This window comes from Elgaria multicarinata, chromosome 2, assembly GCF_023053635.1.
Source record: "Elgaria multicarinata webbii isolate HBS135686 ecotype San Diego chromosome 2, rElgMul1.1.pri, whole genome shotgun sequence".
Taxonomy (NCBI): Eukaryota; Metazoa; Chordata; class Lepidosauria; order Squamata; family Anguidae; genus Elgaria; species Elgaria multicarinata.
In genome coordinates this window covers 128,354,756-128,370,513 of record NC_086172.1, presented here as the reverse complement: position 1 = coordinate 128,370,513, position 15,758 = coordinate 128,354,756, and the positions used below count along the sequence as shown (strand labels likewise).

Sequence of the window (15,758 nt, the reverse complement as noted above, 5' to 3'; positions counted from 1 at the left end):
GAGGGACAGGGTGCCTTTTACCTACCTGAGTGTAAGAGTAAATGGCATAAGACTATATATGTGAAGGGCAGGCAGCGGAGCTCAAGCCTTGTCCACTGCCACCACAGGCCCCATCCACCATAAACTCTGGCCATCTATGCCCATTGATGCCATGAAGTGCCTCATCCACTGCCCACTGCTGCATGCAGCCCTCAGGGACAAAAAGGCTGCCCCCTCTTGGTTTACAATGATGGGTAGCAGCTCTTCAGGTTTTCAGACAAAAGCCTTTTCCATTCTTACCTGGAGATGCCACGGATTGAAACAGGGACCTTTTACATGCAGAGCATGTGCTTTACCACTGAACTATGACTCTCTCCCCCTAAAACGTTTTCATGTTTTCTGAAATCACATGCATACAGCTGATACTATGGATAAACATAATTCCTACAACCACATGGAAAGAACTTCATGTCTCATCACTACACTAAGGAGAGGTGGTTTTGCCTCATGCCCCTTAGTTGTAGCTAATATAAGAGCCATTTTTGTTCATTTTTGCTATATGTTGAGGGAAAGAAGTAGGCAGAAAACTCCAAAAGCAGCATCATAACACCAACTTACCCTTGGCACAGAGACCAAGAAGTGATAATATAAGAGGCAAGACTATAGACCATTCAAAAGCAACCCAAACACTCTATTATCATGTTCTAAACAACTAGTTTTGACTGAAATTGACCACTCATTGGAGCTGCAGTATACAGTCCTGGCTTGTCCATGCACTTAATACTAAAACCATAGTTTAGTGTTACATCCAAACACTAGAACATAGCTCTAAAAAGGTCCAGAGTGTCAATCCTAGATGAAAGGCAACAGACTACCAGCAAAGATAGAACATTAAGTGCATACTACAAAGGTAAAAATGTCACATATACACTATAAACTGCCATTAGCCACCCAAACATTTGGGGTCACAGTAAAATGGTGTAAGAAGTATTACTCTCCCAACACACTAAAAATCTGGCTCATCCAATGAAACTGCTTGACAATGCATTCAGAACAAAGGACAGCATAATTAACTATTCATTGGATCAGCATACAGATTGATAAATTCAAGGACACTTTTTATCCGTGTTCCATGTATACCAGATACTGGGAACAAGTGCAGTGGCTGTCTACATGCAACCCCACTAATACATTTTTCAGGGGGCACCTGACAGACAATTGCTGGGGTAGAGTGCTTTGGCTTGATCCAGTAAAGGTAAATCTTATGTTGCAGAAGCATGAAACAATTGAATATTATCGTCTACTCAGCTATAGTACTTACTTTATGGACACCCAGTTTTATTTTATTCCTGTTCGCATCCATTTCCTCCCAAACATCCTTTTCCTGAGGACGATGTCCAGGAGATTCTGGTAACTTTTCTGGAGAGATTCCAATAGGAATACCATTCTCGCCGTCACTGAGCTGTTCATCTGGGAACACTTCATCTGTATTCTCTCGCAACAAATCTCCTGGTATTGGTGTGGCATTGGCAATTCTATAAAGAAATGAAAAATAACAGTGAAAATATATCAGTGTGTTGAAGCTATGGGTGCTACATTTAATCAAACCATTCAGTCATAGACTTTCCAAACAATGAAAATAATGCCCCTGAGTAACTATTTGGGATGGCATTCTGCTCATCTTCACTCCCCTCCACACACTTTTAAATTGGCACCTGCCATTTTGATTCCTGGCTTAGATGACAGGATGGGAAAAAGAATTATGCCAAAGGCACAGATATGTATTGCTGATCCTCTCCTAAGAGAGGACCACCAATGGATTTCTGTGAGATGCTGAGAATGGCTAAAAGACAAATAGGAGATGGCTTGGCAAAGAAAGGCAATTAGTCTACCCCACCACCAAGTAAAAACATCACACATCACTTCCAAGCCAATTCAAAGGCTACAATTTTGCACATGTTCTTGGCAGTAAGGCCTACTGATATCACTGAGACTTTTTTTACAAGTAGTCTGACCTAAAAAACATGTTATTTTTCTTTAGAACTAAGTTTTACGTATATGTGCAAATCACTCGACTGATCAATAGATTTAAGATTTCTTTAATCAGGTGACAGTTGAAAGCAGAGTTAAACTCAGTATCAGGAAGCCTGCTCCAATACAGATGACTGTGTTAGAGCATTAGACTTAAAATTCTGTAAATCTTCCAAATGTGCATTATTATTTTTCCCATACATGTATGGAAATAGTACTGTTAGATAGGTTAGAAGAACTGAGAAGTACTCTAACCCTAAAAGATTTTCCGGAACAATGATCAGTAATGGTCAGATGCAACATCTGGGACTAGAAAATAAGGCTTCCACAACAGAAGATGTTGTTCTCAGGCACACATCTGCACTCTTCTCTCCAAAATGCCTGTCAGAGACTCTAGGTTTTGAACCAGGATCTGGTTCAAGATCTGAGTTTGAGGCTTTACCTAGTGAGCTACCATAGGGCAGTTATGTGTTCAGACCCCAGAGCAATCTTCAGGTTACTAGGTTGTGCAACATCAGCCTCTGTGATTGGCAGGCAGTATGAAGCACCTAGTTTCATAAAACGCTAAGTCTCATCAGAGTAGTACTATATACTGGCTGCATTTCAGGCTCGTTTCTTCTAGCTGAAACCACTGACCTCTGTGACCTTTAACCGACACTACCTCAGTTCTAGAACAAAGTGCAGCTGTCCCTGTCTCCAATACAGCCATGCCCATCAGTACATATGTACGTGCGTAGTCTCCACTGTGCTTTCTGCACCTTCCTGCATATTCCTCACCACAACATGGAGCAATATTAAAAAGTTGGTATTATGTAATCTTGTCACCCTCTATTCTATGCTCAGAAGTCGGACTGAATGGTCAGTTGAATCTCACAAGATTGCATCTTCCATGTCACCTGAAGACAGCAGGTGGCAACAGTGTCATCTGGATTCCCCATAAAAACTGGATAAATGTCCATTCTAGAGTGTGAACACAACCCAACATTGCTAAACAAGGTATTCACTAACTCAAAGGATAGGTCACTTTCCGTTTCTGCTTGAGGACCAAACAACATATAACACAGGATATCCTTAACTGGATCTCTCAACCTTTTGATTTTGAATGAAACTCAACTTGCCAATTTGGTTGGAACAGCTGTGCTGGGGAGAGAAAATATTTAACTCTTAAATTTAAACTATTTTATGAAGTATTAGGGAGGAAAAGGTGAGCTGTGAAATAGATAAGGAAACAGATAAATTAGGTTTGTCACCTTTAATCAATAAGATTGGGGGAAGGATCACAAACACTAAGATTTAAACTTTTTATCCAAAAACAATATATTTAGAAGTATTCCCTACCATGCTGTAAAAGGAGCACACAAAAACCTAGGGAGAACTTCTCTTCCAAAGAGATAGTGGAATAGTAATCCAGCAGGTGGTGCTGCATGAACACCATTCCCCTGTGTTTGTGTTCTGGAATCACTCGTTATATTTACTTATTTATGTATTACATTTTTATACCACCCAATAGCTGAAGCTCTTTGAGCAGTTCACAACAATTAAAATGACCAAACACAAAACAATAAAATATACGTGATAAAATACAATATAAAAGTTAAAACTACAATGTAAGAACAAAGTAATCTACCAGAGCTAGCAGCAAGAAATATAAATTCAGTATCAGGTTAAAAAAAGTAAAAAATTAAAATGCCTGGGAGAATAAAAAAGTCTTCATCTGGAGTTGAAACGAGCACAACAAAAGCACCAGGTGAATCTCTCTGGGAAGTTTGTCCCACAACTGGGGTGCCACCGCACCTCACTTCCTTTGGCAGGGGCTCCCAGAGGAGGACTGCTGAAGCTGAACTTAGGGTCCAGGAAGGTGTATATGGGAGGAGACAATCCTTCAGGTAGCCTGGTCCCAAGCCATTTAGGGCTCTGAATGTGAATGCCAGTACTTTGAATCAGCCCAAAAACGGACTAGCAGCGAGTGCAGATGAAAGAGTATATCAGCCTCATTTTAGATTACAAAGTCATGGTCAACTATAATTGAGCTATCACTAGAGATGCTGCAACTCTATTACTGTTACTCTCCAAAATGGAAATAGAGCAATTTGCTTTTCTTAATGCCGATGCTGGAGTATGATCTAGATTAGAATGAGAATTCAGACATAGTCACTTCTGAATTGCTAGATCTGTTCACAGCAGAAGCACTGACTTTTTAGAAAAAGACCAAACTGAGTTCTAGAAGTATGAAATAATTTCCCCCAGAAAAAAATTGGAAAATTTGTTTGTCAACTACTAATTATGCATTGAGCACATCTGTTTCCCTCATGATTGCAATGATTTTCCTCATGGGCAAAACGCACCTGATAATATTTTCCCATACCATAAGGTTAACAAAACAGAAATCTAGTTTATACACTAGCACTTGAAAACCTTAGAGAGAGAAATGCAAACAGAGAATAGAGAACTTCAAATGCTGTGGGCAGGTTTGCATGATCAAAATAAGCTACCGTGGCTTATTTAAATACTGGTGTGTGCCAGGCATGTTTTCTATAATCACTGTCGGGGCACAACTCGTCAAGTCATCCAAACCTGAGTGGCATGGCTTGTTGGATGGGGAAACAACCTCCAATAACCCTAAAATAGCCCATGGATTATTGGAGGGTTATTTTCATGCCGCCTGGATTTGGACAACACAACAAGCCATGCCCGGACAGTGATTATGGATTTTGTACCCTGCACACATTGCTGTTTAAATAAATCATGGTGACTTATTTTGAAAGTGTGAACCAGATCTCTATTAGCTGACATCAACAGAAATGTTCCAAAATACCCAATGGCAGCTGGGGTGAGTCGAGTGTGCAGTTGAGGAGTAGTTGAAGTGGTGGTAGTAGTTAGAGAACCATCAGCTCCACTCTTTTCCCAGTCAAATAGATCACTCTCAGTCACCCCGAAAGTCTTCATGCTGTTGTCAAAGACGGACATAAGAAGCTATAAAAACAAAGAAAAAAGTTTATAGACTCCATTCAGTTTAGTTTCAGAATAGTCACAAACAATCCTATAAACATCTGGTCTCAGAAAATTCTGTTTTGATGCTTTCAGGCAAGTTCAAAATAATATTCCATTAATACATATAAGAGAGCATAATTATTCATCTCCAGTAAATTCAGCTATTTCTTAACCATAATAGGTTTCTCTAGCGTGGATGGAGATCTATTTTGTCAATTGTTTGGGGCTCCCCAATCCTCCTGTATATCTGTTACAATCGCTACAATCAACAAAGTTTATACATTTGGATGAACATATTTCAGGCTTATAAGCAAAGATATGAATGAACCTTTTGCCCAAGCGTGCAACCTTTCTCGAACAATCCAACCAGGAAGGCTTTAATTAACCATGATTTCCCATTTTGTCCAAACTGGAGAACTACAATTTCAAGCTTCAGAATAAACCAGAATATTAAATCAATTTCAAACCATGATTTAATATCCTGGTTTGTTCCAAAATGCATCCAACAGAATGCTTACAGCCCTGCTGATTCTACTGCGCCCCACAGAGTCCCTTCTACCAGCGGCACCCACTATTTACACAAGGGAGATTTAGTGCTTCTGCAGGTATCCGAAAACGAGCAGAAACACTTATTTCTGGAGGGAGACAGGTCGGCAGAGCTTGCATAAGAGAGCTCTGTTGACCTGCCTCCTTCCAGAAACAAGTCTTGTTTCGGGGCTTCCTCTATAAGCGCTAAATCTCCCTTGTATAGCAATAGGTCCTGTTTGCGCAAGATGATTTGTTATTTATTGGTATGTCAGAGACTTCTATACTAAAATTAAGGAGATTAATTAATACCTTTTGTACATTTTCAGATTATACTGTTAATTAGACAAAATCTAAGTTAAAGGCTATAGATAGATACCAAAGTACAGCGACCCTTAAAAGAGGAAAACCATCAGTTCAGCTGATGTCATATTTTTTTTACCTCAGCTGTCCCCTAATTAGGTTAGCATGGATTTATTTGGCTATCATTTGACAGAACACAAGACCCAAATATAGAGTATAACGATAATGTACATAATTACTATTGACTGGGAGAGACATAAGAATACATATCGAAGAATTTACCAAAACATGCTAGAATAGTAACAGGATTATACAAATCGTATGCTGTGTTTCTCTAAACTGTGGAATTATAGTGAGTGATTCACTTGTCTGATTCTAACCATCAAAATAACATTTGAAGTAGGAATTAATGAATGAAATTCAACGTTGCACAAGCAGAAGTCTACCCGTACGATAAGACTTTCTCTTCCTCTCCCTCCCCACCCCCAGGCACTCTTTAAATATCTGTTGTGGAGGATTCCCCCAACCCTCCAAAACAAGTTTTGAGGGCATGTGGGGTGTTGTATGGGTGAGGGGGAATCATTCTGCTCCCCGTTAACTAGATACTGCCCACTAACATAATTTGGAAAAACCTTTAGAAAAATACAAAAATATTAAAGTGAAACAATATTAATCTATGTAACATGGGTCTACCAAACCTGTTAGAATAATTATTTTCAATAAGACTAGAAGGTGTGAGCTGTGTATCATCAATATAACTAAGAGAATAAAAAGGAAAGAACTAGACATAAAGTAAAAATCATACCTGGTAATCAGGTTTGGTAAAATAATCTAAAGTAGAAATGTGATCTAGAAAGATGTTAAATTCCTGAGGCAGATGTTTCAACATCAGTCGGTGGTCATATCTCTCTTTTATGGAGCCCACTTGCTCCTACAAGCAAGAAAATGAAATAGTTACCATACTTTTCATTTATACAACAAGTATTTACACACTAGTTTACAGAGATTAGAGTAAAACTTATATTAAATTGAAATTATTATGCTTCTAGTACAACCTCATATCTAACTTTCATTGGGACCACAGCACATGAAGTGGAGTGATTTAACTTCTCCCTCCCCAGCCACATTCATGACAAAAATTGTGTGTGTGTGTGTGTGTGTGTGTGTGTGTGCGCGTACACACACACACCAGCTGCTGTTAACATTAGGAATATTGAATAAATTGAATATATTTTATTACGGTCATTGACCAATACCAGCAGTACATTTAACAGACAAACACTCTATACAAAATATGTTACCACATTACATCTACCTACATCTAGAGAGTCAGAGTTCTTAACAGTTATATCAGCAAATCTGTCTAAATCATAGGATACACTCAGGGGCTAAAAAGGTATGGCATATTATTGCAAATGCACAAAATTTAGCCACTTTATTGGTAATATAAGGAATCTTATCCGAGAGTAATAAGGAAATATAAAATTTTGCAGTTCTACCCGGATATTTATATAAAATAGGTAGAATAAGATCATTCTTATTCTACACCAGCTGCTGTTAACATTAGGAAGAAGTTTCCTAACAGCAGCATGGTGGGATTTTTTTTTTTATCAGAATCACTGCTGGAGAGGGAAGGATTAAACCATCCCACCCCACACAATGTGGACCCTATGAAAATCACATCTGATGATGATGATGATGATTTTAAATCCCTGTTGTGCTTCCAAGTGATGAATTCAGCATCACGTTGTTTGACCCTAATTTTATTTCAATCAGTACAATTTCTCAACAGACCTTGTCTTTAATTTTCCTCCAGGGCAGTTGACCAACCACAAACTCCACCAACATGTAAAACAGAGACCAGAGGTCATCGTGACGTCCCATTTCCTATAGAAAAAAGGAGACGGCATGTTGTTATAGCCAATTCACTGTTTTGTAGTTCTACACAAATACACTGTATTCACCAGCCAAACCATGTGAAGACAACAAGCCACAGAGATAAAGATGAAGAAAAATTGCCTTAATATATAAGCAGTGACACAGAAAAAGAGGTGCAAAATCTTAACACTACTGAAATTGTAAGTACTAATAGCAAACTCTGTTTCCGGGTGCCAATCATTATGTAGCCAAAAACAGGACAATCCGCACACAAGACAGAGCTAATCAGTAGGTTTGGGGGAACTCCAAGGTTTGCAGAGAACCAAAAAGGTTTTAGAAAAAAGAGAAGTGTTTGAATTAAAACCACCAGGTCAAGAGCAGCAATAGGCTCCCTGTTCTCCCTCAACTTCTAAAACCTGACAGATGAAGAAAATGATGTACTTTCCACCTTTCTTCTCTAAGCAGTGAGAACATTTCTTGTTGCTCCTATACTTCTCTCTCTTCCCACTCAAATTAAGGCTAACAGATAAACAGCTCTGTAAGAGCCTGATAAGATGGAAAGCAAGAAGTGGCCAAAAGAAGAGTGCTTCCTACAAGTTTTCATTTTTTTATATATATTCATCTTGAAGGGCATACAACTAGAAGCAAAAACAAGTTTGAACATTTTGTTTTATATCTTACAGAAAAGCACCCTTCTCCCAGCCCAAACCCAATCCTAGTCTCTAGCTACCTCTTACAGGGGAAGAGCTGCACATGAGTCTATTTCATTCTACCCATGGCCTGCAAAATCCCCAGTACCTACAACTCTTATATTAATTAGCACTGAATCCTTTAGTACTAAGGCACCACATTAATTGTCTGGAACCAAACCCTCCTTCATCTTCTATAATATCCACAAACTGAAAATAGGCAATCAATTTACATTTTATAAATCTGGCAAGCCAACAATGATTAGTATTTTTTCCCTACATGCAGACAAGATAGTATGCACAACTAGGGCTGTGCACAGACTTCGGATCCCAATTCGGACTTTCCAAATCAAGCCCAATTTGCTTCAGATTGATTCAGACCCAGTCCTCATCACCTCAGATCTGAATACAAATCAAGATTCGGATGTCCAAATTATTTGGATTTTTCATTTCCCCATCGACTTGCATTGGAAAAAATAAACACCTATAACTTGTTTATTTTTCAACATAGGAACGTGAAAGTTGGTGACCTTACAGATGCCCCGGAAGTGTTCATCTGTGCCAAATTTCACACACATCTGTGCAGTGGTTTTTCCATAATCCACTGATAAAATGTTATTTTTCAGGCAAACTAGTCAAAGCAAAGTGCTATAACTTCCTCATTTTTCATGAGAAAAACATGTATGTTGGAAACCTTACAGATGCCCTGGAGGTGCTCACGTGTGCCAAATTTCAGACACATCTGTTTAGTGGAATTTCTGTAATCCCCTGCTAAAAATGTGATTTTTCAAGGAAACAATTAAAGCAGCCACTCAAATCAAAGAGCAATTTGAGAAGGTGTGTATTCATTCAAGCTCACACTATTGCCTCAAGTTCGAATCTCCCCTACTTTTCTTTTGTTTGTTCTGAAGCTGACACATCCTCAGGCTCTTCCCATTCAGAGAGAAACAGGGAAAGTAGGCTGCCTGCAGTACACACATTACCTGCTGGGAGCAATGTGCCTCAGAAATTGAGTCAAAACAAAGCCAGAAACACAAACCAGCCCTGCAAGGTAGGACCAGACAGAACATATTGGAGAAGTGTGCAGGTGGTCAGGCAGGCAGGTAGGCAGAGAAGCAAGGAGGCAGCTATGCGGGCAGGCACAGAGAGGCTGGCAGAAAGCAAACATACCAGCCATGCGAGGTGGGCAAAGAGAAGAAGAGGCAGCAGGCAGCTATGGCCATGGAGCACTGCGCACAAGTATGCCATAGGCTTGTGTGCTTGACCCACCCAGCCCATCTACATCTTCCAGGCACCAGGAGAGCAAAGAGGCAGGCTGGTACATAGAGGCTGGCAGAAAGCAAACAAACCAGCACTGCAAAGCGGGCACATGGATAGTGAGAGATAGTGAGATAGTGAGATAGTGAGAGATAGATAGTGAGAGATGCTTTGGCATCCCCTCAATAGCTGGCTAGGAGAAGGATTGTTTAAGGGTCCATCTTATTGCAGTGTAAGCAATAATAATAATAATAATAATAATAATAATAATAATAATAATAATTTTAAAATATCCTCTGTGAGTTCAGTGTTGTTTAGTCTCATTGTCTTCTACTTTGTGTGTGTGGTGCACAAGCAGTACACAATAATAAAGCACACATTTATAAAATTCCATCAAAAAAACAAGCATTGAACTGATCTGCTTCAAACTTGGCATGGCTGAAGCCTTACTGAAGACCAACCATGGTGCTAATTTTCATGTCTTTATCTGTAATTACACCCCCCCCCCGAAACTCGCTTACTCCCCAGTGAGGTTTGAGTTTGAACTTTAAAATTCCCCCCCAAAAAGGGATGAACCAATATGATTCAAACTTGGCATACCTTAAGAGCTATCATGGTGCTAAGTTTCATCTCTTTATCTTTAAAAATGAAAACGTATTTAAAAATAAAAATTTTAAAACCTCAAACTTTTTTTAAAATCCTAAAAATCAGGGGATGAACCGATATGCTTATTATTATTTATTTATTTATTTATTTATATAGCACCATCTATGTACATGGTGCTGTACAGAGTAAAACAGTAAATAGCAAGACCCTGCCGCATAGGCTTAAATTCTATTAAAATCATAGTAAAGCGATAAGGAGGGGAAGAGAATGCAAACAGGCACTGGGTAGGGTAAACAGGCACAGGATAGGGTAAAACTAACAGTATAAAGTCCAAACAGCATCAAACTTGGCAGGTCTGAAGCCCAACTGAAGCCCTATCATGGGGCCAATTTTCATGTCTATCTGTGCTTGAAGAAAGGTCCAAATCAATCCAAATTGATTTGGATCATGCCGATTCGCTTTGGACTGATTTGGACCGGTTTTGATTCAATTCGGATCTGTTTCAAAGCCTTCCAGATTGCCCCAATTTGCCTTGGATTCAGTATTCGGATCTGAAGCGATACACAGCCCTATGCACAACATTTTTTATGTTCTATGCTTTTGTATCATGGCATATTAAAATAGTAATGCAATTATTAAAACAAATTTACATTCTAGTATTATTTGTATTGCCAGAATACTCTGTCCAATTAAAGCAGCACAAGTGTACATTTTCTTTGGCCAACATTTTTAATATTTCAAACAATATTATTTCTATTTATAAATGCCAGAGAAAAATACAGGAAAGGCAGGAAGTTATGAGAAACACACACCATTTATAAGCATTTTAATTACTAAACATTCAGGCTAACGTAATACTCACTCTGTTCCTATGAGCATTGACTGATGCATATCGCACTGTCCCTCTAAAACCTGCAACAGCTCGGGGCTATCAATATAAGACAGGGGAGAAAACATTCAGTATTACAGAGTATGCCAGTATCAGTTTCAGTTATATATAAAAGAGGCAATTCAAAGAATAAAATAGGCCTTCTACTCTGGAGTCTTCCACTGCTAATGGTGCACAGGCCACTTTACCCATACTATGTTAATGCTGCAATATGTTTGCATGATAAATGGAATTAAAGCTGGGATGTGAAATAAGCAAACATATCTTAGATCATGCTTTGAACAGTTCAAAACCAATTTCTACGTAACCAGATTATTTTCTAATAGGGTATCAATTCCCAAGAAGCCACCAGGCAGTTCTCATGAGCAACAACACTGCTTCCCATACAGTTTTAATCAACAACTAACAATCAGATGGGTCACAGATTGTTTGCCTAACATGTCTACTAGTCCATAAATTGTTAGTCTGACATGCCTATGTGATTCCCCCAGTATCAGAGACAGTAAGCCTATATACACTAGTTGCTGGGGAACATGGGTGGGAGGGTGCTGTTGCACTGTGTCCTGCTTGTGGGACAGCTGGTTGGCCACTGTGTGAACAGAGTGCTGGACTAGATGGACCTTTAATCTGATCCAGCATGGCTCTTCTTATATTCTTATGTTCATATGAGTGTGGGGTTATTTAGGGGTTAAACAACACAGGGGTTAATCCAACAACAAACTCATTTCAGCTCATGCACAGCAAATCACAATTTGCCATTATATTTGAACTGGGCCATTTAGAATTTTTTCTTTTTTCTCAGCAGCCAGTATTTCCAGTATTTTATATTTTATATATTCCAGTATTTTATAAATTTCATTTTAACACGTTAACACTAGTAAAAAAATTATGAGATATAGATAGATGGATAGATAGATTTGTTTGGCTGAAGAGCAGGATAAAAATGTTTTAATTAATAACAACCAAGTTAACCTTTCAAACAATTATCTGCCAGTTCACTAGGAAAATGTACAATTTAAAAACAGCGTATATATTACAAGAAGAATTCCTATCTTCATGGCCAGAGTAGTACTGTCTCCAAAACTAGGAAGAAAATACCACTCTATCTTCTCTGTGCTTCAATGTACACCCATTTTTCTATTCATATAGATGTGAAAATGTATCCCATACACTGGGTGTCAAAAATATACTGCTTCATCAGAAAACCTGTAATTATGGAAACAGTAGTACTATACCATCAAGCTTGATTAGAATGGAAAGCAAACAAGGTCTTTTTCTTTTTAGAGTGAATGTGTATAACATAATGATTCTATACTGCATCTGACAATAAAGTATGCCTGGTATTAAATTAAAAACAAGAATGGCATTCTCTTACAATAGAAATTACACACAGAAATAATATCTGAGTTTACAATTAGTTTCCACATGTGAAAATGCAAATTTAAAGAATTGGCTGGGAGCCCAATAAGACTGTTTACTTGTTAAGAAGTAGAAATGATGGACTGTTTTTAGTGGCTTATGCTTTACAGAAGGTTGTAACAAGAACACAACCAGATCTAAGGAATACGATTTCCTTTATTAACTATCTGAAAAGGCTTATCTGTCAGAGTGTCGTCGTCCCCCCACCAAAAAAAACCACTCATGGAAATGAGTCTTCTCCCATACCCACACCATGGGCATGTCTAGACCTACTGGGTGTAGAGGGATGGAGGAGGGAGGATCTCACGATATGGTGATCACAAGATCTCCCTATCTGTCTACATGCATTGCGCATCGTCCAGTAAGAAAGAGGGCATCGTGCCTGCCATTTTGTTTTTTGTTTTTAATCGAGAAAGAGAGCAGGAGCACTCCTACAAAAATGTAAGTCCTTCAGCTATTAGTAAAGAATATTATTATTTATGTAGAGCTTGGGAAAGCACTTCGGAAAAGCTCTAGAGGTCTGCAATATAGGATTTTTTTAATACATTGGACAGGATATGGCTGTCATATGACATTCTTTTCTATAGAGTTATACCCACAACATTCCTGGCTTTGAAACTGCCCTTTCTAGTGCAGAATAAATTTAATGCTAAAGCACTTTTAAAGCAAAGATACCACGATTTCTATACTCATTCAATGTTACAGATACCTCTATCAGTTCTTGTGGAATAAAACTCTTGTCATTTCATGACACTTTTTGAAAGAAAATGTATTTTACTGATTACCTAAAGATGATTAGATGAACATATCAACCAGTTCATATTAGAGCTGTCAACAAGACATGTATTTCTGGGCTTGGAAATACAGCTCTTGGGGACTCATAATGCTCATCTCAAGCATGAGACTAGCATTACAATTATCAATATTTTCCCCTGGCTTAGATTTTAGTCTGAGATGGAGAAGAATTCCATTCCGTGGGGCCTCTCAGCCAGCCAACCCCAAAAACCTGCTCTCCCTTCCACCCACCAATGATCCTCCAAATCCCTTCCCTCTTATCTATTTACCTGGCTGCTGCTCTGGTGATGACATTATGTGGGGGGCGGTCTCCCTCACCTCTCTGTCTCCTAACAGTATGCACAGGACCATGCCAAACACAAGTAGACCCTGGGAAATGTAGTAATTATTTCCAAATTGTAGGGGAAGTAGTTTGGCTTATTTTTGAGCAAATACCACTCAAATGGGGAGGACAGAGCTCACCAACTTCTAGTTGTTTTGGGCATTGTGCAGGCAGGCATCAAACACCACAACCCAGTCCAAAACTGCCAATTTCAGGAGCAGGGATCTTCCTAATAGCCAAGGGATTCCCACATTTTCCTCAACTTCAAGCTAAATAAAGGAAGACCAAGGCTGCGTTCGGACAACACGATGACTGCAGTGGAATAATAATCAACTCGACAGTTGTTTAGCTAGAGATACTTCCAACACAATGGCTCAGTTTGGACAGCGCGTTAGTCAATGGTGGTTTTAGAACTTCACGATGGAGTTTTTACACCACCATTAAGAAACATGTTGTCTAGTGGGAAAACTCCACGCAATGGTGGAGTTTTTCTGGAAAACACTCCACACAGAATATCCACGCTGTGCAGAGTAGAGTTCCTGCAAAACCATTGTGTTGTGTGGCGGGCTCCATCAAGTTTTCCATTTTGTTGACTCTTCCCACTGGCTACAGAGTTTCCTGGCAAGAGCGGCAAAAGCAGCGTGTGCTACTCTAATAGAGCAACCGGGATTGGGTTTTTTTGCAGCAATGGCTCATAGGATACCATCGGGAGGAGCAGGGGAGGAAAGAGGGTGGAGGAACTGTCAATCAAACATCATGATGGATTTTAGTCAACTCCATGACAGCCCACAGTCACACAACGGTGGAATTAGAACATGTTGTGTGGGGAGTACCCCCAAAAACTCAACTGTTGAGTTTTCACACTGCATTGACTAACATGTTGTGCAAACCAAACCAACATGATAATAATCAACCGTGGTGTTGATTATGATCAGCATTGAGTTGACTATTAGTCCACACTGAGTTGACGCATTCATCCCCCGCCCTCTCTCCACCCCTCAGTCCTCCCACGAGTATCCCATCAGCCATTGCTGCTGAAAAACTTTTCACGTATATGAACAGGAATCTAATTTTATCATCAAAGAGGGTTATATAAGGGGAAATGAATGCTTCCATACCCTATTCTATAGTCCATTGCCCCAGGCACTTTTATTCAAGCCTAGTGGGCTTGGGGAAAATGTCTTGAAGCAGTTAACCATGAGGAAGCAAGGCAGGGAAAGAGAAGGAAGATTCAGCTCCCCTCACTCACATGCCTAACAAATGTGGTTACCAACAAATGTGGCTGCCACTATTATATCTGGTTAGTCAGAGTAAAGTCCCCATGTGGAGAATACCCTTTGAATCAATATTGGATATCTCTGATCAATCACATAAGGAAACTTTGGAAAGCTCTACTGTATTTGTACTATATGCAGATTTCCATACTACTTCCTCTCCAAATGTTTCACACATTCTATCATATACTTCTTACTGCTTTTTTTTGTTTACATAATTGTAATCCTGAATGGGTTTAATATACCCTCACAGATTATGCGTACCCAAAGAATTTCTCGTTATAATTCTGTATATTTTCTATGCACTACAAATACCCATTTGTGTACTTAGGTATTCTAAAACATACCAGGTAAAGCCTGATTCTGCCATTGAACAGTGCATTCAGAAGCCCAGCTTTTTGCTGCTTCCAGCCAGATAGACCAGCTGATGCACCAAAGCATTCAACATCACACAACATCAAGGTCACACACTACGTCAATAGCTCAGGACAAAATTAGAACACGATTCCATCCAACTCTTACTTCTTTACAATAACTGCTTAGGATCACATAAGCTTCTCAGTTTCCAAGTATTATGTATCAAATAGGGATAAAATAATTCAAACTGGCAGGCATTTTTAGAGATCATTCAACAATTCAAATTTAATATTATTTAGCAAAAAAATGTAATTAGAATTTCTTACTGGTCTGACATCCCCACATGAATTTGTAAACTGACGTGCCAAGCCAAAATCCAGCATGTAACACTTCCTCCAGGTGCTAGGAAAACGTCCCATAGCAAAGTTCGACTGAGGAGGAGA

General features: G+C 39.1%; 1 protein-coding gene across 2 annotated transcripts in view; it reads right to left on the bottom strand.

Moving 5' to 3' along the window:
* TTBK2 (tau tubulin kinase 2) overlaps positions 1 to 15,758 on the bottom strand; it is a 79,402-nt gene that overhangs the window by 23,100 nt on the left and 40,544 nt on the right. For both annotated transcript variants that reach the window (XM_063117645.1, XM_063117646.1), the window contains exons 6-11: positions 15,642 to 15,746; positions 11,122 to 11,187; positions 7,624 to 7,716; positions 6,635 to 6,760; positions 4,826 to 4,983; positions 1,301 to 1,514 (exon numbers count right to left, since the gene is read on the bottom strand). In XM_063117645.1, coding sequence (XP_062973715.1) covers positions 1,301 to 1,514; positions 4,826 to 4,983; positions 6,635 to 6,760; positions 7,624 to 7,716; positions 11,122 to 11,187; positions 15,642 to 15,746 — 762 coding nt within the window. The remainder of the gene's footprint in view (positions 1 to 1,300; positions 1,515 to 4,825; positions 4,984 to 6,634; positions 6,761 to 7,623; positions 7,717 to 11,121; positions 11,188 to 15,641; positions 15,747 to 15,758) is intronic.